General features: G+C 39.9%; 1 protein-coding gene across 1 annotated transcript in view; it reads left to right on the top strand.

Annotated features, from left to right (window-relative positions):
- LOC111148008 (neurexin 1) overlaps positions 1 to 26,996 on the top strand; it is a 1,160,981-nt gene that overhangs the window by 548,994 nt on the left and 584,991 nt on the right. Inside the window, 3 exon segments of the mRNA XM_022504343.1 lie at positions 6,904 to 7,026; positions 19,861 to 20,242; positions 21,355 to 21,545. Of these exon segments, the coding sequence (XP_022360051.1) occupies positions 6,904 to 7,026; positions 19,861 to 20,242; positions 21,355 to 21,545 (696 nt within the window).

The raw sequence follows: 26,996 nt of genomic DNA, 5'->3' as shown, positions 1-26,996 counted from the left end.
AAGGAAAGGCCATCTGTTCCTTAACTCAGATGACCTAGGAGGAAAGGGTCTACAAAATCTTCAGAAGAGAGCCTATCAATTTGGACTTTGCAATTAAGGGTGTGTTGAGAACTCATGCAAGAGGATAATGCACATAGACTAACAAGAGTAGCTTTGAAGAGCTCTGAACCTTCATATACATAATCAATATTGTTCTGGAAGAATAGGGTTTTTTTTTAATTCATAAGTGACATCTTTTTTTTTTTTTAAATCAAATCTGATTTTAAAAGCAAATAGTTACTTCTACAGGATTTTAGAAAGCCTTTCTCGTGTTTTCTGATAAAGAAAATCATCCTTTTCTGAAGGGAGAAATGAACCATCTAGAAGATTCTGGAGAGTCCAGGTGTTCTGGGTGGTGTGTCAGGGACCAGGTTAGCTTGCTTTTTTTTTTTTTTTTTAAAGATTTTATTTATTTGACAGACAGAGATCACAAGTAGGCAGAGAGGCAGGCAGAGAGAGGAGGAAGCAGGCTCCCTGCTGAGCAGAGAGCCCCATGCGGGGCTTGATCCCAGGACCCTGGAATCATGACCTGAGCCGAAGGCAGAGGCTTTAACCCACTGAGCCACCCAGGCACCCCGTTAGCTTGCTTTTTAAGTAGCAGGGGCAAGTCCCACCTTATGTCATTTTTATGTTTTTTATGCAAGAATACAGGTAGAAAAAATATTCCACTGATTTAAAAATGATAATAAAATCACTGCCCCACTTTAGCTTCTGGATTTTCACATTGCACAACTATATTTGCTCTGAGTCAGGCAAGCTTAGTGAGATACTGGGTCAGAGTCTCCAACACTGCCCAGCCCTGATCTGATTCTTCAAACAGAGGAGAGAATAATTTGCCATAGTTAAAAGAAAGGGTTTCTTAAAGATCACTATTTCACCATATAACCTTCTGATCTGTGATTTCATTTCCTAAGTGAACTTGTCCATTAAGCAAGGGCATATCCTGGTTTATAATGATGTATTTCCTGCTCCTGTCTGACCATTTTCTGGATATTTAGTGCTAAATTCCTGAGTGATACCAAGATGACAAAAAACAATTCTCCTTAAACTTTGACTACACATATTAATAAACCCATTTGCTAGCATATATCAATATTGTCCTACTGGTTTCATTTGAGTTTAGTAATTCTGGCTCTAAAATAACTCAGCAAAGTTCTCTCTGTCTTCTGCCTATCCATGTCAAAATAAAAATGATGAAATTGCCAGTGATAATAATTAAATCTCATGAATTTAGAGAGCTTCAGTATAATATTATACTCTTTCTTGGTGCCACAAGGTTGGAAATGGTGCAAGGCTAGCTCTCTTTCTTCCAAGAATGACAAAAATTTTTAACTTGGCTTATAGGAGAGTATTTTTGTTATGTTCTTACCAAGCATCCTCATTTTACAGATGAAATATGAGGAAGAGAAAAGGTAAATGACTTACTTAAGGTGATGTAATTGGTTGATGGCAGACCTAGGGAAAAAATCCAGTTTTCTCCACCATCCCCTCCTATGGTAAAAAGTAACTAGCAAGTGTGGTTACTAATCTGGTCAAAAACAGCTATCACCTTTTATCAAGCATATGTCCTCTTGGTTAAATCAAGGCTCTATAGTAGTAGATTTCAAAGAAGGATTTGTTGGACTAACTACTGACTCCACCTCTCACTCCCACACACACCCTTTCGTCTCTGTCCTATGCCTCAAGTTGGGGTTATCTTTAATCTTTCTTAGGAGTAAAATTGTAAAGACACTTGAACTTCTTACATGGGTAAGTTATAAAAGGACAATCAAGTTGAACTAGATTGAGGAAAACTGAAATGTTTATTGTTTCTACTTCCATCTATAATGAATGACTTTAAATTATTTAAATGAATGAAAATTAATGAATTTTAGCTACAGAGTCACCAGAAAACCTAGTGAATACCACCAACTAGAAAACACTTAAACCGTAGCTTAAACCTTATTAAATACTGTTAGGAAGCAGTATGTATTCATGCTTACTTTTCATCCTAGATGCAGAACAAATCACAATCATGGACCAAATCGTAGAGTCAGACCTTGGTGTTCTTCAAGAAGTTTAGTCTAGTTCAGCATAATATAATGGCAGAATAATCTAAAAAAAAGTTCACTCTATTGCCAGTCTGCGGAACTAGACTCTTCATTTAAATAGAAGAACATCATCTAATTGCTTCGGACCCCGGGGTGTTTGTTTGTAGATGACTCCGTGGGCTGCTCTTCCTCCCACATCCCTTCTAGTCCTAGAATTCTCTAACACAGCGTTATCCATAGAAGTAACTTGTGATTCAGCCTGATTAAGTATTAGCTGCTGTCATTCAGCCACATAGTACCTTTATTTTACTCTCTGCAGATCATTTTGGGGCCTGCGGAAAGGACACTAGAAGGGGTGTGGAAGACCTCAAGATCTCAGTCTTAATTCCATTCCTTACTGACTCTGAGTCTTACAATAATACACTCAACCTTTCTAAATCTTCTTTCTTAACTAAAATATGGGGAAAAAAAATCTCTATGACTTAAATAATAGGTTACAGTAAGAATCAAGTATAAAATTACAAATTTTAACTCTCTTCAAAATATAAAGAATTGTTATCTTTAAAATAGTAACAATGCTATTGGCTGTCTTTAAAGTCTTTAAAATATTGTTTACTAAGTCTGCTTTGACTCCTATAACAAAATGCCATTGACTGTGTAACTTGAATGACAAACATTTATTTCTCATAGTTCTGGACTTTAAATCCAAGGTCGCTGTTGGCAGGCTTGGCTCTCAGTGAGAGCTCTCTTCCTGGCTTGCAGATGGCCACCACCTTCTTTCTGTGTCCTTCCATGAAAGAGAGAGCTCTGATATCTCTTTTTATAAGGTCATCAGTCCTGTCCTGAGGCTTTACCCTCATGACCTCATCTAAGCCTAATTACCTCTCAAAGGCCCCACCTCCTTCCTAACATCATCATACGAGAGATTAGGGCTTCAACACATGAACATTCAGCCCATAACACTCATATTAATGCTGGGAGAAAGATGTTACTGCCGATATTTTGATATCCTCAAAAGAAGAGGAAATCTCAAAAGGAATTCAGATCATCAGTGGCTGTAGTGACTATAATTTTGCCATTAAAATTTTTACAAGAGGACAAATGACTCTCAAACTCAAAATTAAAACAGTTAAGCCATCTTTCTTTACCAGTCCCATAGGTTTTAGATGTGGGAATGTGAGACCTCTAAGGCATTACAGAGATGTCTACACCATCTCCCGCCTTCCGTTGTGCTGTTGAGACCACCAGAAGCTGAATGTGTTAGCAAATTGCTGATTATGAGGGGGGCCTGAGTGGCTCAGTTGGTTATGCGTCTGCCTTCAACTCAGGTCAAAATCCCAGAGTCCTAGGATCGAGTCCTGCATTGGGTTCTCTGCTTGGCCGGGAGTTTGCTTCTCTCTCGGCTCTGCTCATGCTCCTTCTCTCTCAAATAAATCAATAAAATCTTTTTTTTTTTTAAGATTTTATTGATTTATTTGACAGACAGAGATCACAAGTAGGCAGAGAAGCAGGCAGAGAGAGAGAGAGGGAAGCAGGCTCCCCGCTGAGCAGGGAGCCCGATGCGGGGCTCTATCCCAGGACTCTGGGATCATGACCTGAGCCGAAGGTAGAGGCTTTAACCCCCTGAGCCACCCAGGTGCACCCTAAATAATTTTTTTTTTAATTGCTAATTATGTGGATTCAGTCCCAAATTGATGGCCCTTCTTCTCTATCATGCCTTTAGCACCTTTAGAGGTATGGTGTGCTATTTAGAGTTTTCCATCTACCATGACTTACGAAAAAGTTGTGTAAGATTTCCTAGCATTGTCATCATTCTGTAGAGCAAGCTGGAAGTCATAACAGAGCAGCTTTCCTTTGTCTAGATGTAGGGCAACTGAAAAGTTTGTTTCTAGCCAAAGGTCATATAGCTGGAGGCAGGCTAGTGCGGGGGAGGGGAGGCATGCAGGCTTTGAGCCCCTTAAACATAGGATGGAACACTTTTCTATCACATTTTAGCTGTGTGACCTTGAGGCAAGAAGTTTTAGCTTCCTAGGCCTTCAGTTCCATAGCTGCAAAATGATAGCAGTGTAAAGATGACATAAGTTAACAGATAAAATGCCTGGCACATAATAAGCATTTACTGGCCCCCAACTTCTTTCTTCATAGCAAATCAAGGGCTACCGACCACAATTCTTAACTCCTTGTTCAGGGTACTATCCATTACACTCCACGTTGCATAGATAGCACTGTTTTGAACTGAGAATATTAAGTGCATTTTTAAAAACCTTATCTTCCAAAATCAATCTCTTCACATTTTCAATAATGCAAGAAAGGAGCTTCAAGTTGGCCCACAGAGATTTTTATGAACCAAAGGGTTATTTTTAATTGGATTTTGTGCCTGTTGTTATGGAAATAGTTGTTTTATAGATTAAGCATTATGACTTGAGAGCAAGATGAAGCCCAGAATGGGGTATAATGATGATATCACCCCTAAGCTTCTTTTTCTTGACAAAACACTTTTAAAATTAAGAGAACGGGAGTGGAGCTGCTTCAAAAGCACATATTTCTAAGAGAAAAAGTCTTACCTATAAAAATAGCTTTAACATGATATATTCTCTTTTCAAAGATCAAAACTAAGAATGACCCTCACTGCCAGTAGGATGCTAAGATTCTGCAGAGTTATTAAAGCACTGCTTTCTTCGCTGTTGAAACTACAAAGAGTCCCTTTGATCATGGAACTTGCTTTCAACATTTGGTCTCAAAGCCTTTTTTTTTTTTTTTTCACAGTTGCTGAACTAAGAGGCTTCCTCTAGTTTTTTACTGATCAATCTCTAAAAACTGTTCTGTCTAGACTCGTTTTTATTCATGTATCCGGATGTATAATTTAACTTTTCTAAGGAAACAAAAAGAGATTATTTCTAAGCTTAATGATGGTTTCTTTTAAAGGCATGAAGTAGTTCGTCCTGCAAAATTTAGCTTGTCTTACCTGTTTGTTTTAAGCCCCAGAGAAACCCCAACCACAGAAGGCAGAACTTGTACCTGTTACATCCTAAGAGAGAACTCAGGATAGCCAGCAGTACCAAAAGCAAACAATGATGTTGTTGGATGGACTACGGAGGTTCTTCTACTTGATTCTATTACTTTCTTTTTTTCTTTTCTTTTCTTCTCTTCTTTTTCTTTCTTTTCTTTTTTTCTTTCCTCTTTTCTTTTTTCTTTCCTTTCCTTTCTTTTTCTTTCCTTTCCTTTCCTTTCCTTCCCTTTTCTTTTCTTTCCTTTTCCTTTTCATTTTTTTTTTCCTCTTTCTCCTTCTTATTGGCCTTTTCTATGTCCTCCTATGAGTCTTGGACATTGATTGGTTTTGCTGGTAGAATTTGGTTGAAGAAATTATGAACCCAAGCCGGATCCTGAATCACCTGAAAGTCATGAAACTCAATGATGCCATGTCTTCCATTATTTTAGCATACCAACACTTTTCAGTACTTAGAAAACTTGTGGGCGGGGAGAGGCAAATCCATTCCCAAATAACGTATCTTTAAAAACTTTACTTTTTTCAGTGAATCATAGTGTCATATTAGTGGAAATACTTTTTTAATTAAAAAATTTCCAGGCATATTATGGGTGGCTCAGTTGGTTAAGCAGCTGCCTTCTACTCAGGTCATGATCCCGGCATCCTGGGATCGAGTCCCGCATCGGGCTCCTTGCTCATCAGGGAGCCTGCTTCTCCCTCTGCCTCTGCCTGCCATTCTGTCTGCCTGTGCTTGCTCTCTCTCCCTCTCTCTCTCTGACAAATAAATAAATGAAATCTTTGAAAAAAAAATTTCCAGGCATATTAATTTTTTTCATTGCTTTGTTTTTAAATAGAAGAAGGATGTTTGTCTAACTTTGTCATTTCAGTGATTTCCATAAAACAACTTTCTGAAATGATTTGTCTATTCTAAGCCCATGTAAATCCATTTGTAATTGATTTGTGTGGATTTGCATAGATTCACCAGCCGCTCCTTTCCCAGGTGGTTACATTTCTGCCTTTTTTCTTTTGGTCCTCAGCTGGGAATCCCTACCCACTAGCGCTATTCAAACTCACTTTTCTTTGTTCCTTCCCACCCAACACTTGGACCTTTATCTGCTGTGACTTTTTTCCTCATTTCCCACGAGTCAATACCTTTATCTAAATCCACTCCACTGGACTTGGGTTTTAGACACAACATTCTATAAACCTAAGAACTGGGGGGACATCGGAAGTACGTGATACAGGACTGAAGAGCAGTCAGCCCACACCTCGGTGCCCGAGGCAGTCTCCTCACCGGGATCTAATCAGCTAGTTGCTGCACCTGAAGCTTAGGATCTGCTCTCTCCCCGGAGTCAGAGGCTACAACACTGCTGTCAGCTTCATTAGTAAGAAAGCCATAACTGCAAAGATCAGAGAATTCCTTGGGAAAAACAATAACCACCACAGTAACAACAACAAGCAAGTGTGTGTAAATTTGGGAGGCTTCCCGATGCTGTATTGACTGTGCCTATTTATGACAACAAGGTTCATTCCCTTGTCTGATTAATGCATAATGTTAAAGATCTTCTTAAAGTGTCACACCTGAATGTCTGTTAACTTGTCATTTTCCTTGCTTGCTCTGACTCTAATGGGCTTGAAAATTGATCCAGCCAGTCTCTCCTCTCTCCTCTCTTCTCTCTCTCTCTCTCACTCTCACCTCTCTCTCTCATTTCTTTCTCTCTTGTCTCTCCTCCCTCTCCCGTGCTCCCCCCCCCACCCCTTACTTTGTCTCTTTCTCTCACTCTCTGTGAGGTTCATTTGCTTGACTGATTCTGAGTGTCCATAATGACTGTTTGGCATATTCTACAGGCAAAGGTCCCGAGACCCTTTTTGCCGGCTATAACCTCAATGATAACGAATGGCACACAGTGCGTGTGGTCCGTCGGGGAAAAAGTTTAAAGTTAACCGTGGATGACCAACAGGCCATGACAGGTAAATCCCCCTGTTTCCATTGCCTTTTCTTTTGCTGAAGCGTTAGTCCTTCCCATTTCTTACAGGGGACTGTGAAAACCAACCACAAAACTTGATGCTGATACACACAGTTCATTTTTTTGTTCCAATATTTCTAGCAACAGTGCCATTCAATAAGCAGCATGTTAAATGTTTTTTTCTCTCAAATGAGCAATACTTTCATGTCATGTTCTTTCCTGTTTAATAATTCAAGAAGATGTTATATATTTCAGTGTTGTGGCTTGATAAATATCTTAGGGCCTTATAAAATATTGAAGTCATTGTTTACATGCCAATTTCTGTTCAATTTCTTTGTTTTTTATATATTTGGGCAATGAACAGCAGCAAGTTACACTTTTTAGTGTCTGGGGAAATTGATAGATATGCTGGCATTCTGTCGGGTGAACCACTTTCTCATAAGCTGTAATAGATCATTTCTGATCTATTTACCTCAGTTGGTTAAACTCTAATATTAAAGATGCCATGTTCAATCCTTGGTATACAGATTCCTCACTGAGGTGAGCTGTGTAAAAGTCCACCCCAGAGACTTAGGGAAACCGAAAGAAAGAGGAATTGGTGCACCTTTGTTGTCTCTGCTGAAAATAACTCCAAGCTCGTGACCCACTGGGACTTAACTCTTTTTCTTTTTTAGAGAACATCTCTAAAATTATTAATTATTTTAGAACAAGACACAAGATAGTCCTTGTGCAGCAGGGAAGTGTGTCCTACATTCAGCCCTGAGGGGTTCCCATGATCAGAGATCGGTTGATTATATCAATGTGGAAATAACATGTGTGGGATTTTAACTTTTGAGAGAATCGTTTCTGAGTTCAGATGAACCAAACTACCAAATTTTAGCTGTCTTGACTATCTTACATTTCAACAGCCCTTTATGGCTTTCCAGAGCTTTTTTCTACGTGTAGGTGCAGTTTAATTTCAGAATCACCTGAAGGGCTTTAAAAGGACCAGTTCCTGGCCTGACATCAGAGAAAGTCTAGGAGGAGCCCAGTAATTGTTTTTCTTTTCCTTTTGTTGTTGTTGTTTTGTTTTAGGTTTTGGGGGCTTTTTATTTGTTTGTTGAAAATCTCTTTAGAGGGGACTCTCATGCAGCTGGTTCGTGGATTAGCACTTAGAAACCACTACTATGTTGTATCATTTTGTTACCTGAGGAAGAAAATCAATCAGAAAGTTGTTAACATAAGCCCTTATTCAAAATTGCCAAACATGAGAAGGCTTTAAGGAACGGTGTGAACTTGAGGAAGGAAAGCAGAATTTTTGCCAGGCTTTGGCAAGAGTGTCAACTGAAGTTCAGCTGGTTTAGGTCAAGGACGATTCTTAGAAGAAGAATGAATCATTTTTGTAGATTAGCATCCATCGTTGGGATGATTTGGGTTTTATCAAAAGGAGGAGAAATGAAGAGTTAGTGTCAAAGGTCATGTGCAAGAGGTTGTGAATACCTAGCCCCCGGGGACAAGGACAGATGAAAACCACAGAGGAACGTTCATCAGTCCCTCAGTGTGTCTTAAATCTCACACAGTGCAATGAAATAGACCGGACGTATGCACCCTCACTTTATAGATGAGGAAACTGAGGTTCAGAGGGGTTTGGTGACTTCTGTGTCTTTGAAATGCCACTGTTGCCAGAAGTTAGAAGAGGACCTAGGCTCGTTTATATTGTTGTTGTTGATTTGTTTTTCGACTCATGGTCCATTATTTTATATTCATTAATATCCTAATAAGGGTATGATTCAAGGACAAGTACTTTCCCAGATACAATATCGTGTCATGAAGACAGACACATATCTAAAACTTTAACAAGAACTGAGAGTCTAGGGCAGTAGATGATGGACTGGATGGTTGATGTAAGCAACTCATGTTCTTGGGGTTCAGAAGAGAAGTTGAGGACCCTGGTTTCAAGGATCGCTTAAAGCAGTAGATTATATTTGAACTAGGCTGTAAAGAGAGGGTGATGAAAATGATAAAATATGTGGGGGAGCATTCATACAAGGCAGAAGGGCTCTGATGGGGCTACACAGACCAGTGTTCAGGGACAGAGAAGTTTTGTTTTGCTTCTTGAATCCATATGGTAGTTGATAGAGCTAGAAAAGCCTTTTGGGGCAAATGGGTCAATGCTGTCAACTAAGGTGTTTATTTTTCCTAGACCTTCAGGCTATTGCAAAGCTTGAGAGTTATCTGAGAGAATATTTTTTAAGCAAAATAAATCCTGTGGCATTGTATTAGATGCTTCAGGATATAAAGTCGCAAGTCGTAAACTTCAGTGGATGAAGAAAGGATAGAAACAAAAGTATGGTGTAACACATTTTGTTAAATTTTATTTAGAAATAATTTCAAATAAAAAAATAAAAAATAAATATAGTACTAGGGCTCCTGAGTTTCTCACTCAATTTAACAACCAACTCTTGTTTTGGGTTCAGGTCATGATCTCAGAGTTGTGGGATTGAGCCCCACATTGGGCTCCATGCTCAGTGTGGAGTCTGCTTGTCCCTCTCCCTCTACCCCCCACCCCTCATTCTCTCTCTCTCCCTCTCTCTCTCTCAAATAAATAAATAAAATCTTTTTTTAAAAAGTAATTAAAAATTAAAAAAATAAAACAGTACAAAGAACACTGATGTATCTTTACTCTTACGAACATTGTATCTCATTTCCTTTGACATTTTCATGACTATTTTTTTCTTCCATAACCAGTTGAGCAAAATTTAAATACAAACTGGCCGTTTACTCCTAACTACTCAAGTATGCATTTTCTAAAAATAACGATATCCCCTTACTAACAAAGAGCTACCAACTTCAGTAAATGTTGCTTGGATGCAATATATTTCATCTGTTCTGTCCTCCATACTTCAGTTTAGTCGGTTGACCCAGTGCTGTCTTTTATAGCACTTCCCCTCCAGCACAGTGTGCAGCCTGGGGTCAGACACCACATATAGTTCTCAGGTCTCTTTAGCTTTCTTTCATCTAAAACATTTCTATTGACTTTTTTTTTTTTTTTTTTTTTTTTTGGTCTTCATGACATTGACATTTTTGAAATCTATAAACCTCCCACCTTTTGTCACTGTAGAGTCACTCATTTGTGTTTGATACTTTCTTGTGATTAAAGTCAGATTTTGCATTTTGGGGTAGAATATTGCATAGGTGTCATTGTGGCCTCCTTCCAGTACCCCAGGTGAAGGCTTGGGACATCCCTGCCCTTGACCGGTGGTGATTTAATGTAACCACTTGGTCAACACTCAGTCCAGTTTCTCCTCTGCATGAAGAGTATGTTTTCTCCCTTGTCACTACTAAGCTGTCTGTCAGAGACATTAAGACCATGAAAATAAGCCGTATCTCACGAGAAGTTCTCTCTAGATTTAGCATCCATTGAAGATTTTCTCCTCATCCAGTCTTCCCTGCAGTAGTTACAGAATGATTATTTTCCACCTCCAGCACTTGCTCTACATTTAGAGTCAGAATTCTTTTTTTCTTTTCCTTTTCTCTCTTTTTTTTTCCTTTCATTTTCCTTTCTCCCTTCCTTTTCTCTCTCCTTTCCTTCCACTCATCCTTCCTTCTTTCCTCCCTTCCTTCATTTCTTCCTTATTGGTAAGGACCCACGAGTTTCTGTTTTTCCAAAAGTTTATAATTACTTAATTATTTTGGTGCTCAGACTGTCCCACTTTGGGAGCCTCTGTGAGTCCCATGAAGCTGGTCTTTGTTGTACTGTGACATTTTCAGGTTTTTTTGTTTTTGTTTTTGTTTGTGTGGGTTTTGTTTTGTTTTGTTTTTTGGCCCTTCCTTACTTTCTGCCATGTCAGGACATTCCAGGCACAGTTGATACCTACCATTCCCCAGCTCCGGAATCAGCCCTTCAGTTTTCATTTAGTCACAAATGATATTATCGTCCAAAATCTGGGTGGTTGGTGTGCTTGATGTGCCTCAAGTATATTTGTTTCCTGATCCTTTCAGCAGACAAAGATAGGAAATATATTCAAGTATCTACATGTACACCTACATATATACCTATAAATACACCCACACTGAACTGAAGAATGTTCCTCTGTGATTTTCACCCATCCTTGTCCCCGGGAGCTCGGTATTCTCACCTCTTGGACATGACCTTAGGCACGGACTCCTCATATCTACTCCTTTTGATAAAACCCAAGTCATCCACACAGTGGATGCAAATCTGCAAAAATACATGTGCACATAGACATGCATATATGCATATTTTAGAAAATATGAGTTCACAGTGGTACCTCCATTTTGACATCATTGCTTCCTAACTTCCCACATTCGGTGTTTCCATGTTCCTTCTTCTGTGGTGGCATCCTTGCTCCCAGTGATGTCAGTCACTCATGTGCTACATCCAAAAATGAATCTAAAATAGTTTCAGGATTTCTTGACATTGCCCATACCACTACAATTAATAAATCAACTAAAAAACAATTCAGGATTAGTTTGTGATTCTCTCATTCCCCATTGCCTAAGACTTAACAGATACCATCAAATGCTGAGTTTATAAGTAACTTGGATGATAACTTGCCTTGTTTCCTTCCTTCTCTCCCTCCCCCCTTTTTCTTTCTTTTCTTCCTATCTTTCTTTCCTTTAGTGTAGTTATACTGTTCGCTTGAAATATAATTAGTTTTATTTCAATTTAATTTGTCCTTCCCCGTATTATGTATTTAGCCTTGTAGGTATGTACAACACTAGCATGCTTTTAAAAAATCAGTGCAACATATTTTGAATTAAGAAGTGATGAACGGAACATGAATATGATCAATGTAACATAGAAAATTCCAGAAACAGCCCCTAAATGAATTGCCATCTAATTTTCATGGAAAATTCAAGATACATATTTTCAATTGCATAGATTCCTATTAAGCTTCTAAATGAATAGCTATGTTCTAACTCAGTGAATTGCCTTCTTCACCTTTCAGGGAATACACCATCCCTTTGTTTATTTAAATGGCCATGCCTTTATCTACCACCAGCAATCATGTTAGGAAACAGAATTAATAGATACTTACATGGATATAGTTTGCTTATAGATGTAGGAACAAACTAGTGACCTATTCAATGGGGAACTCCCAAAAGAACTCCGTTAAGGAATCCTTCCTAAGCTGCCATCATGGGTTTCCATTGTGCTGTTCCTGGGCATGAACTAGCTCTTTGTGGCAAAGTTACTCATATCTCCTTGGCTGGTTCATACTGGGACTCTGGCATGTAAGACTTCGTTGGGAATTCATAGGCCATTGATGAGGTTTGGCTTATGATCTGAAAGAAAAGGAATCCTTTTCAGAATTCCCAACTTTGGAAGACAAATATATCCTAAGGCATTTGTTTACCAGGTTTTTGTTTAGCATGTATTATTAAAATTATAATATGAATCTTGGTCCACCTACTCAGGTAGGTGGACCTACCTTTCATATTCATGAAATGGAATATTTCTTAATTGTCTTATGTCAATTTAAATCAGCACAATTTAAATCAGAAAGGCCTTGGGCATTTCTTCTGGATTTACACGATAGTTAATGATAGTCATCTTTGCCTCCACTCCCTACTGCCCACCTTGGATCGGGCAGAGGCTCCCTTTGTCTTTTCTCTGTGCTTGTTCTCACCAAAAACACTTTTCCCAGTTTGTCGTTTGAATTGCAAGAACCCTGTTGCTCCTGTCCTAAGTGGGAGACTGGGCCTTTGCTGACTCCTGCCAGGATCTGTGGGCTGTGGTCCAGGTCCAGTTCCCCTATGTGTACCTCACGGATTCTCTCTGAACCCTTTACCCTGAGCAGAGAGCAGGATGCCGGAACTCAGCACTTCTAAATCCCACCAAAATTCTCTCTCCTCTCTCATATTAGGTGGTAATCCCCTTGTCTCTGTCAGTCCTCAAATGCATTCTGTTCTCTCCTTTCCTTTTCCTTTTTTTTTTTTTTTTTTTCTTTTCTAGAGAAACCTTGCAAATCCAGCCCTTGCAAAAGACTGGGGAAGGCATTATTTTCCAGCAGCTTCCACTTCCTGCCAAGAAATACCCTTTGAGGCAAAATACTTGGCCAGCTTTTTAGAATTGAAGGAAGAACAAAATATAAACTAGTATTTCAGTAAATTAGCTTGCCATCTACTCTTTCTCAAAATTGCCCAAGGCTTTAGAGCAGAAACTTGATTTTATCCTCTGTAGGAGTTGATTTTTTTTTTCAGTAGTAAAAACCAACATAGTCTTTCTCAGAGTTTTAAAATGAATGGGAATATAAGCCGAGTAAATATTGATGATTCATCCAAATTATGTATTTCCCCCCAAATCCCCCCCAAAGGAAAAAGCCTATCTCACCTTTTTCTTGCTCCCAGCTCCCAGAATCTTGCTGTACAGAGCTAAAGACAGTTTTATTTTCACATTAATTTACCTTTAACTGGTGAATTTTCATCAAGGTGATTCGTATTTGGGAGATTAGGTTTTGTGGAGATCTCACAAAAGCCAACAATTCATAAGAATAAAAAAGGTTTGATTTATGTAGCATGAAAAAAGTTTCCAAAGTGGGCAATGGGTTGCCACTAAGGCTTAAATTTAGAAATGGAATTTTTTTCAAACACTCCAGTGGCGACTCGAAGCCAACCATGAGTCAGGAAAGCAATGGCTTTTTGTTTGGTTGGTTGGTTGGTTGTGTGTGGGTGTGTGATGAAGTTTTAGAATACAGGTGAGGTTCGGTGGGGTGAGGTCCGGAGCCGATGATCAAGAAGGAATTCTTGAGACGTCCTTGGTGCAAAATAGTGGTTTATTAAAGCACAGGACAGGACCCAGGGGCAGAGAGAGCTGCTGCCCCAGGGTTGTGAGGGGTGGCAGGTTTTATAGGATAGGGTTGGGGGAGGTAAGGAAAAGGGAGATTTCAATAGAACTTTCATGTGCTACAGAGGACCTATAAGATACCAGATGCCTTGAGGCCTTGTCATTGTCCAGGTTTTTTTTTCCTCTAGCAAGGTATTGACATTAAGATAGTTAATGTCGTAGATTCCTAAAGAATGTCACATATGTCCCACCCAGGAGTGGGGGTGGGGTAAGTTGCAGGGTGTCAGCTTTTGCTTTGTCCTCAGCCAGCCTTCTGTTCCCTCATCACGTGTGTGTGTGTGTGTGTGTGTGTGTGTGTGTGTGTGTTTTGGTTTCGGTTTTTTTTTTTTTTTTCCACTAAATTTTAGAGCAAGCCAGGAATCACTAAACAGGAAAAGAATTTAAAGGAAAGCACTAGACACTCTTCATGCATTTCTTCCTACATTTGACCTCATCTTTAAGTTAGAGTTAAATATACTGTTAAGCCTTGAACACAGCACTGTGCATTCTCAGGCCATTCATTCTTGGGAATGTCTGTACCTCACCTAGGGCCATGAGGCCCGGCAGCCTTTGCCAGCAAAGAAACTTAACAAGGGAGGGATTCCCTAGGCCTTAGAGAGGAAAGGATTCTACAGGCTATATGGGATTCCTTAGGTTTCAACTCCTCACTTAGTCTGTCTAAAAAATCTGGAACTCTGTGTTTTGTATGTGTGTGTGTAGGATAGCGTGTCTTCCTTTGACCGACATTTACCGTGTGTGCAGTTACTCAAGCCAGCAGGCTGGGCATCATCATCCGGTAATGGAGTTAACCCGAGTTCACTCCTCGATGCCTTACAGATGGTGACGACACCAGGTGGAGTTGTCACACAAAGCAAACAATATTTGTGACAAAAAGAGAGGACGAGGAGTAATTTCCAAGCCCTTGACTCCCTACACAGGAGGAGAGGGGTTCCTTTTATTTAGGGGTAGGAATGATGTTCAAACAGGTGAATGTTGTCATCCCAGGTAGAAGCTTGCTCAAGCGTACTTAGAAGGCACATCTAGACCTGCATCGTCAATTACGGTAATGACGCTCGGGCTCCTCCTTGGGCGGAGACTGTAGCATTATAATGAAGCAAAGGTCACTGTCCGACAAGGGAACCAGCTCCAGGCAGGGTCCAAAATCGGTATAAACTGGGTAGGGTCTTGGGCCCTCATCTCAGGTAAGGAATACCGGGTCTTGCTTACTTTTGAAATAGCACTGTGAGTTTTTACCACTGATTTATTGTCTCTGATATGGTTAGGCTATTTCCAGGCTGGTAGAGACCATTAGCTTTTGCATTCACTTTTTTTCCCTTGAAATCCTTAGCTGTGGACGCTTCTGCATTTCTTTGTAATACTGACACCTCCTAGGAAGTTCTGTGGGGAGTGTGTTTGGGCAAGTAGAACTAAAAGGACTTCTCTCTTATGTCATGGAAGCTATCTCTCATTTTTCTTTTGCTGGGGACCCCCTAACTTAAAATTTCCCTCCTCTCTACTACCTGTTCACTATTGGTAAAACCTGCAGATTGTATCTGCAAAATTATCTCACTTCAGACATCTTTTTATTTCCATTTCTGCTCTATTTTACTTCAAATTGTCTCCAATTTTTACTATATTAGAGAGATTGAGCGCACACACACAGACACCAACTCATGGCTTCTGTCTGCCCCCCCCCCCACCTCGTGCTGGCGAGTGTAATAAGGAGGCACTGTGCCTGATTACCTGGCTCCTGACTCTCCTCCCCATTTCCCGTGAGCCACTAATTTCAGTTACCCTGAGTCTCCAGCCACACCCTCTAGCTCTTTTTCACATGAAAGCTTGTGTTCCTCTGGTTCCCCTTCCTGGAGTCCACCTCCCTATTCTGCTTCTCCAGCTCTCAGCATGTGTTTCTTTTTTTAATCTTCAAATTTCACTTAAATATCAACTCAGGCCCCCATTCTATTACCAACACAACTCCCCGATTATCAAATTAGTAACACGTTTTTATCTTTTTTTTGGTTTTGTCATATATATTTTATCATTTCCTTACCTCTTCTTGTCTGCCTTTCCCCCAATATACCATAAGTCTTACAAAAACAGGAGCCAAGGAGCCACGTCTGCTCCTCACGATACTATTTCTTCATTTCCTAACACACAACACCTGACGCTTATGTATATCTACACCACACGTACAATAACTTTAAGTGAATTAACAAGTTGATATAGGGCTGAGGGTTATTTTGTTCTGCAGCGGAAATATAGCCCCACTCTGAACAAGATTAAACATACAATGGCTGATACTATTATCTCCTTGGGTTTAAAGATTTGGTTTGGGGGCTGCCTGGGTGGCTCAGTGGGTTGGGCCTCTGCCTTCAGCTCAGGTCATGATCTCAGGATCTTGGGATCGAGTCCCACATCGTGCTCTCTGCTGGGCAGGGAGCCTGCTTCCTCCTCTCTCTCTCTCTCTCTCTCTACTTGTGATCTCTCTCTGTCAAATAAATAAAATTAAAAAAAAAAGTTTAAAAAAAAAAAAAAGATTTGGTTTGCATGGTACGACTTCTGTGCAGACACATGGTCCAGGGGTCGATTTTCATTAGAGATCACTGTCAGTTGGGTATACCCATACCCTTTAGTCAGAGGCATTTTGCTAACTTCAGATTCTCTTCACTCCATCTCTAAATGCTTGGAAACTTAAAAAATCTTTCTCCTTTAATGTCCTTTATTTTTTCATAATCAATATATGTGTCTAATAGTAGAGGTGCTTACATTACTACCAGAGGATTAAATTCTGGAGTAAATTCTGAGGGAAAAAAAAGAAATGTTTAGAAGACAGCAGTTAATGTCTTCTTAGTCAGTGGATAATGGCTTTTTGGTGCTAATTCTCCCTCGCGAGCAAGCGTATCTGCCATTACTGTCAATGCGATTTATATATGCTTATTAAAGAAAGAAAAGACTCTTGAACATGGGCCATAATGATTTTTCTTGTAACTGGGCCATGGTTGCTCCCAAACTGTTTTACTACCTTTTTATTATTTATGATCTGCATACATATTCTATTCCTTTGAGAAAAGAAAACAGACATCACTTGTTATTTTTATCACTGAACTTCTCGGTCCTGCTAAGCAAAATGTGCTTCCATGTTTCAGAGCTATCAAGAACTCGACAGTTTGAGATAATATTTAATTTTAAGCATTTGAAATTTGGGGGAGGGGGCCCTGGGGGTGGCATTTCTTTACTATCTGTTGTCTCACTAATGGAGCTTTTAAGAAAAAACCGTTGACAGTTTCAGGCTTGAGGTAGGTTCATTGAGTTAAGACTCAGATTTTAACATAATGAAATAGGTTTAAAAAAAAACCCAAAGTAGTATAAAAGCTCAAGTGAGTTTTTCCAGCTTTTTATATTCTTCCTTTTATATAGCTTCCTTTTATATAGCTTATTAATTCAGTGTTTCTGATATGATATTTGAAAATTATTAAAGCCTCCTTTTACTTGCTAATAACGAAGTAGGTCCCTGCAGAATAGTATTGAGGTCATTGAACAAAAGAACTGAAGGAGAGAGAAATGATGTCATACAAGAAACCAGAAATGCTTGGGATTTAATACTATTTTTACAACTGACAGACAACAAGGAGGCATCATGGGGAAGAAAGAGGGGGAGAAACAATTATTTATGGTCATATTTTCTTTTTTTTTTTTAAGATTTTATTTTATTTTATTTGACAGATAGAGATCACAAGTAGGCAGAGAGGCAGGCAGAGAGAGAGAGAGAGGAGGAAGCAGGCTGCCTGCTGAGCAGAGAGCCCGATGCGGGGTTCGATCCCAGGACCCTGGGATCATGACCTGAGCCGAAGGCAGAGGCTTTAATCCACTGAGTCACCCAGGTGCCCCGATCATATTTTCTGTATTAAAAAGAAGTTTGCGTAGACAAAATCAGGGGAAAAAAAAAACAAACCAACTGATAGCTGAAAAGAGAACAAGTCAAGGGATGGCAGGAATGCTGTTACCAGGATCAAGGATTAGTAAAGAGGTGTGGAAATTAAGCGGAATTAAGTACAGCTCAGGGGAGAGTTTTTTACACCAATGAATTTATAAGCATCGAAATCAATTATGTATGTAGACAGTTTTTCTTGCGCAAGAATAAGCATGCTGTTTATGTTTCACTAGCATTTCCTCAAAATGCCATCTAATATTTTACTGTCTTGACTAAGGAAATGGAAATCTGTCAGACTGGTCGAGGGAGGCCCACGGAGATGGTTGTTCAATCTTCATTCCACCTGGGAAGAAGATTCAGTGCATTTTCGCAGGGTCTGATCCTAGGATTGGCTCTAATTAGTATTTTCATTAATATCATGGATGACGGGATAGGGCAAGCTCGATAAATTTTCCAATTATGCCAAATTGAATAGTGAAGCTAGCACCTGGAAGAACTTGATTGCAATTTAAATGACCTTTTTGAGTTTCAGAAGAAAGCAAATGGCAGTTTAATTAGACAAGAACAAGATGCTGGGAGCAAATAGCTAGCAATGATAAGAGTACTTTATGTTGTACACTGAGAAACAGGTTCACATCTTTGTTTATTTTACCTTCAACAGTAAGATAGGTTACAGTAATCACCTTAGAAGTAAAGATGGGATTAGGATGGGCTTTCATGGGGTTGACAGGGTAATTCGGTGGGATGCAGAGGCATGGGGGAGCTGAATTGAAAAGTTAATCAATAAAATAAATCTGCATCCAAACTTCATCCTAGAGTGTTTAAAAAATAATTGTGCTTTACGGTAATGTGAGTTAAGGTTACTCATATTTTCAAAATTGGGCATGCCTTGATATTGTATAGTATACCCACTTGAAGTATCCAAAACATAAGTGCAAAGAAAATGGCATGTGTCCAGAAGAAATCAACAGAAACTTGGCAGTGGATGGGAGGCCAGTGTTCAGAAAGACTGTGGGAATTGTTCAGCACAGAAAAGGGAAGGTGAAATGTGCATATTTAACTGTAGACACATTTTCATGGTTCATTGTTGGAAGAATAGTCAGCAGCCCTTCATTTTAGCTATTGAGCATCAGAAAATACACAATCTTTTTTTTTCTTTAAAGATTTTATTTATTTATTTGACAGAGAGATTGAGATCACAAACAGGAGGCAGAGAGTGAGGGGGAAGCAGGCTCCCTGCCAAGCAGAAAGCCTGATGCGGGGCTCAATCCCAGGACCCTGAGATAATGACCTGAGGCAAAGGCTTAACCCTCTGAGCCACCCAGGTGCCCCCCCCCCTTTCTTTTTCTTGAAGAGCATTTCTTTCTTTCCTTTTTTTTCTTAAGGATTTTATTTATTTATTTGACGGACAGAGGTCGCAAGTAGGCAGAGAGGCAGGCAGAGAGAGAGGAGGAACCAGGCTCCCTGAGGAGTAGAGAGACCAATGTGGGTCTCGATCCCAGGACCCCTGGATCAAGACCTGAGCCGAAGGCAGAAACTTTAACCCACTGAGCCACCCAGGTGCCCCTTGAAGAGCTTTTCTTTATAAAGAAATGCACATCCTCACCAAACTGGAATGTATCACTTTCTAAAGGGTTGGTTTAGGACAATAATCATTGCCCTTAATTCCTCCCTTTTTCTTCCTTCTTCCCTCCCTTCTTTCCTTTCTTTCTTCATTCCTTCCCTCTTTTTTCTTTTCCTCTCTCTCCCTCCCTCTTTCCCTTCCTTCTTTTTTCTCTATTTCTTGCTTCCTTAATTTCTTCTACTTTAAAAATTCTGTAACTTTGCCTACTGAAGGTTATTTTTGTTAAGGTTATAACTTGGACAGAGATTAAAACCTGACCTAAGAAAGTTAAGTATCGTTAAGTATCCAGCCTCACCTTTTAATATCATTGCCATGTTTTTACTGTATGTAACTGAAGTCAATGGGCATTTGAATCCTTGTATTTTAAAATATGATCATTGTCATGGAAGTCTCAAGTTGGGTGTTTCATTCAGGTACAGAAAAAACCATAGTAATACATTATCTTCCCTTTTAGGTCAAATGGCAGGTGATCACACAAGGCTGGAATTTCATAACATAGAGACTGGCATCATCACAGAACGCCGGTATCTGTCTTCTGTCCCCTCCAACTTCATTGGACACCTCCAGAGCCTGACATTTAATGGAATGGCGTACATTGACTTGTGTAAAAATGGTGACATAGATTACTGCGAGCTCAACGCCAGATTTGGCTTCAGGAACATCATAGCAGACCCTGTCACCTTCAAGACCAAATCAAGCTATGTTGCCTTAGCTACATTGCAAGCCTACACTTCTATGCATCTTTTTTTCCAGTTCAAGACAACATCCCTAGATGGACTAATTCTATATAATAGTGGGGATGGAAATGACTTTATTGTGGTCGAATTAGTTAAAGGGTGAGTATATGTAAGTTTGGTGACAAATAAATAAAAATTTGCAAAATGGACCTCAATATCCAAAAAAATACATTTAACACATATGTTGGCTTCTAAGGAAGTGGGCAGGGGTGTGGGGGAATGGCTTAAATAATATATTTGCTCAGATCACTTCTTATCTTATGAAGGTATCTTATAAAGTTAATAGAAAATCAGTAGAGTCTTTTATACCTACATTTTCATTTACAAGGTACAAATAATACCGAGTTATGATAATGATAAGCCTTCCATGAATTGTACACTTCAAATGTGGTTTTCCTTACTATGCACACTGTAATTCTACCAAAGAGTTTCTACAAATGTATAGAAATGTGTGCTAATTACCTAATATGAAGTAATCAGATTGCTTTAATTCCACAAAATCTCATTAATTCAAACTTAGTTCTGTATCAGAATTCCTTGAATAATTTAGAAGGAAATTTTTTTTTTTCTAAATTTCCTTGAAATGGTGAGGGAAATTTGAGGTCTTTTAATTGATTTGGTTACTCATTCCTTCAATCAGTGAACATTATAACATAGCTACAAATGGACTAGAGAACGTACCAAGCACTAAAATGGGAAATGTATAGATATAATGGAAAAACAGCATGAACTGTTGCCTCATATGATTATGTGCAAAGATTCAGGAGAGTCTTTGGGGAAATTAGGAAAATGTGTGAGGCTGGGAGTGCATATCAGAGCTGAGTCTTGAAGGATGAGTGCACGTTTCCCATATAAGAAACAGGCATCCAAGACAAAAGGAGGGCAGGTGTAAGAAATTGGCAAAAGATGGAGATAGTGGTGGAAATAGGGAATGACTCATGAAAGGTGACCTTCCAGTGTCATAAGGTGTGTTGTAGACCATGATGTTAAAAATAATTTTCACTAACGCAGACAATGAGTAATCCTCCTGGATGAAATCGTATTGTTTCTTACTTTCTTGTTAGCGGAGCCTCTGTACGACTCACTGTCTGACTTTTCGCACGCACTGAACCACATGGAAAAAAAAAATATCTCTGTTTGTAATATCTAGTTGGACTCCATCAAAAATTCAAGAAACGATGGCACTTTCTCAACCTTTGCTTTCTTCCCAGGTACTTACATTATGTGTTTGATTTGGGAAATGGTGCTAACCTCATCAAAGGGAGCTCAAACAAACCTCTCAACGACAATCAGTGGCACAATGTGATGATATCAAGGGACACCAGCAATCTCCACACTGTCAAGATCGACACGAAAATCACAACACAAATCACCGCGGGAGCCAGGAACTTGGACCTCAAAAGTAAGTGCTCACCGGGTCAGAGTACCAGGCATGAACCCACACGGGCTCCACTCACACGGCAGGTCCTTTTCTTGGAGTGTGTGTATTGGTACTGTTTGCAAAGACTGACCAGAATTTCATTTCCAACACATGCTTAATAATACAACACACAAGCTTCTCTTCCCCTTTAATGTGGCAGAAACATATGTATTTTTAATAGCTCAAAAAATGCAACCTCTAAGAATGCATGCCTGATTAAAATTTAAAGAGAAAACATGTTCTCAGTCTTGATATTACAAAGACGAGCAGGTTGCTTGCAAGTTTCTTCAGTCCCTACAGTTTTTAATCAATTTGGGGTCAAGATAACTAGATACCCAAGGAGTTTCTTTTAGAGCTTACTAGTTTTCTTTCCTTGGTGAGGTTTCCTGAATACTTACAGAGCTTCTGACCAACAGGGGTCTGAGCCTGGCCTTTACCCTTAAGTTTCCAGCAGTGAATTTGCTAGAACATTCTACCCCCAACGCACACACGCACGCGCGCACACACACACACACACACGTCGGAATGCTTCCATCACCAGCTGCTAAGAAAGTTTAACAGACTTTTTCCTTCCCTATTGATTTCTCAAGTGAGCAAGACTAATGCTTAGAAAACATGTCAATAATGGGAGAAAATAACAGAAGTTTTTATTTGAATGGGCCTTCGTGATTCACTAAGAACATATTCAAATATCCCCATCTCATTTAACATGGCAACAAGCACTGGACCAGGTTTTTTGTTTTGTTTTGTTTTTTTAAGATTTTATTTATTTTTTTGACAGAGAGTGAAAGATCACAAGTAGTCAGAGAGGCAGGCAGAGAGAGAGGGGGAAGCAGGCTCCCCGCTGAGCAGGGAGCCTGACACGGGGCTTGATTCCAGGACCCTGAGAACATGACCTGAGCCAAAGGCAGAGGCTTAACCCACTGAGCAACCCAGGTGCCCCAGACCAGGTTTTATCAGCAAATTTTTTTTTTTTTATGAATGTAGGAAATCTGAGCTTTGAATGGCTTGTCTAGGGATAAAAACAACTGCCAGTAAACACAGTCCCCATTCTGAGGCACCCCCTCATTGCTCCCCTATCCTGATGTACTCCACAGCCCTGCAGGGATCATTGTGTGCACAGTTTTGCTTGACAAGAGCTGTTGATTTATATTGACGGGATCTTTTCCTTTGATTCAAAAGATAAATGTGTGGAGAAGTTAGAGAAATGGAAAAAGAAACTCCAACAGAACTCTTTCTAGAGAAAAATGCTCTTTCTAAATAAGGTGAAAAGTGTTTCACATCCTGTAATTGCAGAATATATTTACAATCTTGGGACTATATTTGTCCAACACATAAAAATGTGTGATAATGGCTGTCTTCCTTTTTTCAGAGTGGGCCTCTTGTTAACTTCAAAGTAATCCTGTTTGTGTCCACATGGCTAATAGCTTAGCTCAGGGAGGAAAATGAAATTCAAAGGAAATGGTCTTTAACAGGCTAAAGCTCTTTCTCTTTCTTCTCTCTGACTGAAGAGAATGGAGTGCATTTTCCGTATTTTCCTATTTTGTAAGTCCCTCTGTTTTGCACAGGGGGTTCAGGTGGTAATTATCAAGGGAAAGGGAGAGTTTCTAACATTTGGTGTCCTGGTCATGTCATCCACCAAAGCTAAAGCTGGATGGTGTCCTCTTTGTGGAGAGGGAGACCTCAGTTAGCATAAATGAATTTTACTGGAAACTGCGGACACTGTGTGGGACACTAACAGGGCTGGAAAAGAAGCCGTTCCTGGTTGATGGATGTCTGTGACCTGCACAGACCTACCTACACTTTGAGGGTATAGCGAAGTCATGCAAGGCACTGGGTTCTAGCTCACTGGACAACCAGGACACTGCCTCCTGAGGTAAATATTTGCTTATTATTCTTTAAAAAATCGAAGTGAGGGTAATAAGAGGTCATGGTATAGCTTTCTTTCTGGTGTATTGGTGGGGGACTTTTACAAATCTAAGTGACCCTCGAGCTGATTTTTATCAAAACATTGAGCGTTTCATGATTCCAAGTATAAGAAAGGCTTTATTTATCTACAAAGCAGAAACTAAAACAATGAGTTGAAAATTGCATTTTATATAATATTTAGATACTAAGCAGTGAATTCTGACTGAGTGCATCTGTATTTAAAAAAAAAAAAATCACTAAACTTGAAGTGAATTTCCCAGCTGAATAGAGATTCTACACTAATGACAACCCCCTTTACCTCATGAAGTTCCTGTGTGTTTCCAAATTTATCAGGCTATGCCAAAAAGTGAAAGTAAGTTTCTAAAATTGAAATTTAAAAATTAAAAGCCAAAGCTGTGGGCTTATAAATTAAATGTGTGGTCCAATGGTGATTATCACCCCAAAGAAGCCCGCTTGCCGTGTGTGCCACCCACGTGGGGCTTAAGAAGGGAGCGTGGTCATGGGGCAACACTTCGCCTATCTTCCATCACCACCAACTTTTGTAGTATGTGGTGAGAGGCATTGGCCAGATGAGGAGTGTTTACTGAGCACTTTCTCTATGCAAAGAATGGAGAGTACATTTTTAAAAAAAGATTTTATTTATTTATTTGAGAGAGAGCACACACAAGAGCGGGGAGGGTAAGAGGAAGAAGCAGACTCCCTGCTGAGCAGGGAGCACTGATGCCAGACTCAGTCCGGGACAGGCAACCAACTGAGTCTCTGAGGCATCCCAGAGAGTGCATCTTTGAAGAGGAGGAAAGAGTTCCCGTCATGAGAAGCTTTCTGTCCCATGGAGCAGATTGACTTGGGGCATTTGCAGGATAGAGAAGAACAGGACACCCTGGAGCCACTTCAGTGCATTAAAACGAATCTGGTGGCACCAGGGAGAGTTTTAGGGGAGGTTATGTTTAAGGGATTTCGGAAGGATGAGTAAAACAAACAGGCATTTTCTCCTTCCCACCTGGACAACCCACTGGAATTAGGGAGGGCTGACTGATGTAGGAGAGCATCCAGGAACTCTTCACTCTGAACTGAACAGCATTGTTTTCTTAGTGTGCTAGTCACGTAGAATTCAGACACTTTAAATATGGGAAAAATGAAAGATGACCAATTTTGGTCCATCGTTTTATTTCATGTATATTTGCCTTTAAAGAATTAAAAGAAAGTTATCCTATTTACTCTACAGTCAAAGTCTCTGCCACAGTCTTTAGTTCTTCTCAAGGTGAGGTCAGCCAACATTACCCCTTCACAGTCATGTGGTGGGGTTCATGAGATGCGATTTTCTGGATCCTGCCTCAGACAGACTGAAGCCGTGGACACTTGAGAGTGAGGTGCGGGAAATGGCTGGTGTCTGTATTTTTGAAGACCACTCACTAATGTAGATGCCATGTGTTTCAGAACCCTGAAAAGATGCGGTGTCCGTGTTGAAGCAAAATTTAAGTCACTTTGGAATGAAGTACAAATCTTGGTTTTACTTTTATTTTAGAATTTTATTTTTATTTTGTTTCATCAGGCCTGGTTCAAAGAGACGTGGATAGTTACTTCAGGGTTGTTTTAAGTATTTTTTTTCTCATGTTACCATACCTCAAAAAGACACTAGAGGGCAGCATCAGGCCATGAAAACTTGCCTTACAAGCCTGGGGGAGGGTGGGTATCCTCCACAGGCTCTCCTTGTGCTGAAGCAGAGTTTCTTTGTTTTCAGCCATTTAATAATGTTTGGGGCCTTTATAATAACGTATGCTTTTATCTGCATCTCTGTGTCATTATATAGAGAGGAATTTAGTGTAGAAATTTGCAAACTAGGGACCATTTATTCCATTCTCCACCTTGACTCCACTGGAGATGGTCAGAAATGGGCAGGAGTCTAATGATCTTTCTCAGGGAGGAGGAATCCCATGCAGGTGACCTTGTTCAAATTATCTTTCGTGACACTGCCGAGTTCTCAGGGGTTCTGTGTCTCTCCCTGCTGATACAGTTTTGCTTTCATCTTTATTTCCCAGCTGTTTGTGTTCTATTCCCTCTGGCTATTATGTACAAGCTGGATCACGCAATGAAAGGAGCAGCATAAATTTGCTCTCCGCAATAATTTCCTAGCACAGCTGCGCATTCATTGTGGGACTTCTGAGTCCTGCCCCCTTTAGAGAGACAAAGAGCTCGTGTAATTCCTCCTTATGTTCCTTCTCTTGTTCCTGTATTTGGCACATTTATATGTTTGTATATGTATGTATATGAGAAGGAGCGAATACTTATTGACTTTCTACTAAACACTAAATAGATTTAAATGAGGTTATTTTATTTCACCCAGGGATTTGAATTAAGGTCAGTCTTGCTCATACATTAATCTAGTAAAAGAACAAAGATGGGCAGAAAGGACTGTTTTTAGCCCCTGTTTTCCATGGGCACCCTTCCTTAGGGCATTACTTAAGTTTATCCTTTAGCAAATTGAGGATAATTTACTTGATTGGGGGAAAAAAAATAGATTTCTTGAGTGTGGAGAATACAGTGCCCTCAGGTGGCCTCTTAGCAAACTACTTACTAGTGAATAAGCCCCAACTAGGTCAGCCCAGGCAGAGTGTGAGCCTTTGTTCTCCCACTCCCTCCTTATCCCTTGCCCCTAAGGGCTTTGAGCAAGCTCTCGCTCTGTCTTCCTACCCTGTCTCTTCTCTCCTTTTGACCGTTATCTGCTTTTTAACCTTCTTGATATCCCTCCTTAAATCTTACTTTGAAAGCAGCCACCTGTTCTTGTTTATCCTGTGACTAAGCCCCTGAAAGTTCCCATAATCAGAGACAACCAACCAGGACTGCCCTTTCAAATACTTTCAGCCTCTCAGCAAAGACTGAAGATGAATAGTATTCACGTTCTTTTCATCTTGATGGTACGCCCGTGTCTCTCCCGCTCAGCTACCTACCCTCTGCAATCCTGAATATAACACCTATGCCCCCCTCTCTCTGCCCTTTAATGTTGCCTTTTGACAAATCATTGCTGCTGTTCTTTCGTGATTCAGATTTTATTCCCATGTCCCGATCATGTTTCAGTATGCCTGAGCTGTGTATTTTCAGACTGTGTGCCTTGCCCAGACAATTTGCTGAAAAGGAAACTTTCAGAGAAGAGTCCAACTCTGAGTAGAGCCTTTTAAAGCAGAAGATAGCATTGAAACTGGAAGCAGGCATCTGTTGTCCTGTTGCTTAAGCTGTCTTTATGAGATTTTTTTTTTTTTAATTTGTGAAGAGCTGAGATTTACTCACATTACTTTAGTTAATGGGAGATTATTTTAAGGATCCATTAGGAAGAGAGACAAGAAATCCTTTCAGCTGATGAACAATGAGGCTACTCAGAGAATAAGAACTTTGTTCTGATTGTCATACTGGGATCTCAAGAGCAGCCCTCCCAGGTCTTCCCTTGGACATGAATATCCACTGCTCCCTAATTTCAAGCTCTACTGCCGATTCCTTCTCAATGGTGTC

Source organism: Enhydra lutris, unplaced genomic scaffold (assembly GCF_002288905.1).
Source record: "Enhydra lutris kenyoni isolate GAN:26980312 unplaced genomic scaffold, ASM228890v2 scaffoldscaffold18, whole genome shotgun sequence".
NCBI classification, from domain to species: Eukaryota; Metazoa; Chordata; class Mammalia; order Carnivora; family Mustelidae; genus Enhydra; species Enhydra lutris.
The sequence above is the reverse complement of the archived record's forward strand: the minus strand, read 5'-3'. Positions and strand labels throughout refer to the sequence as shown.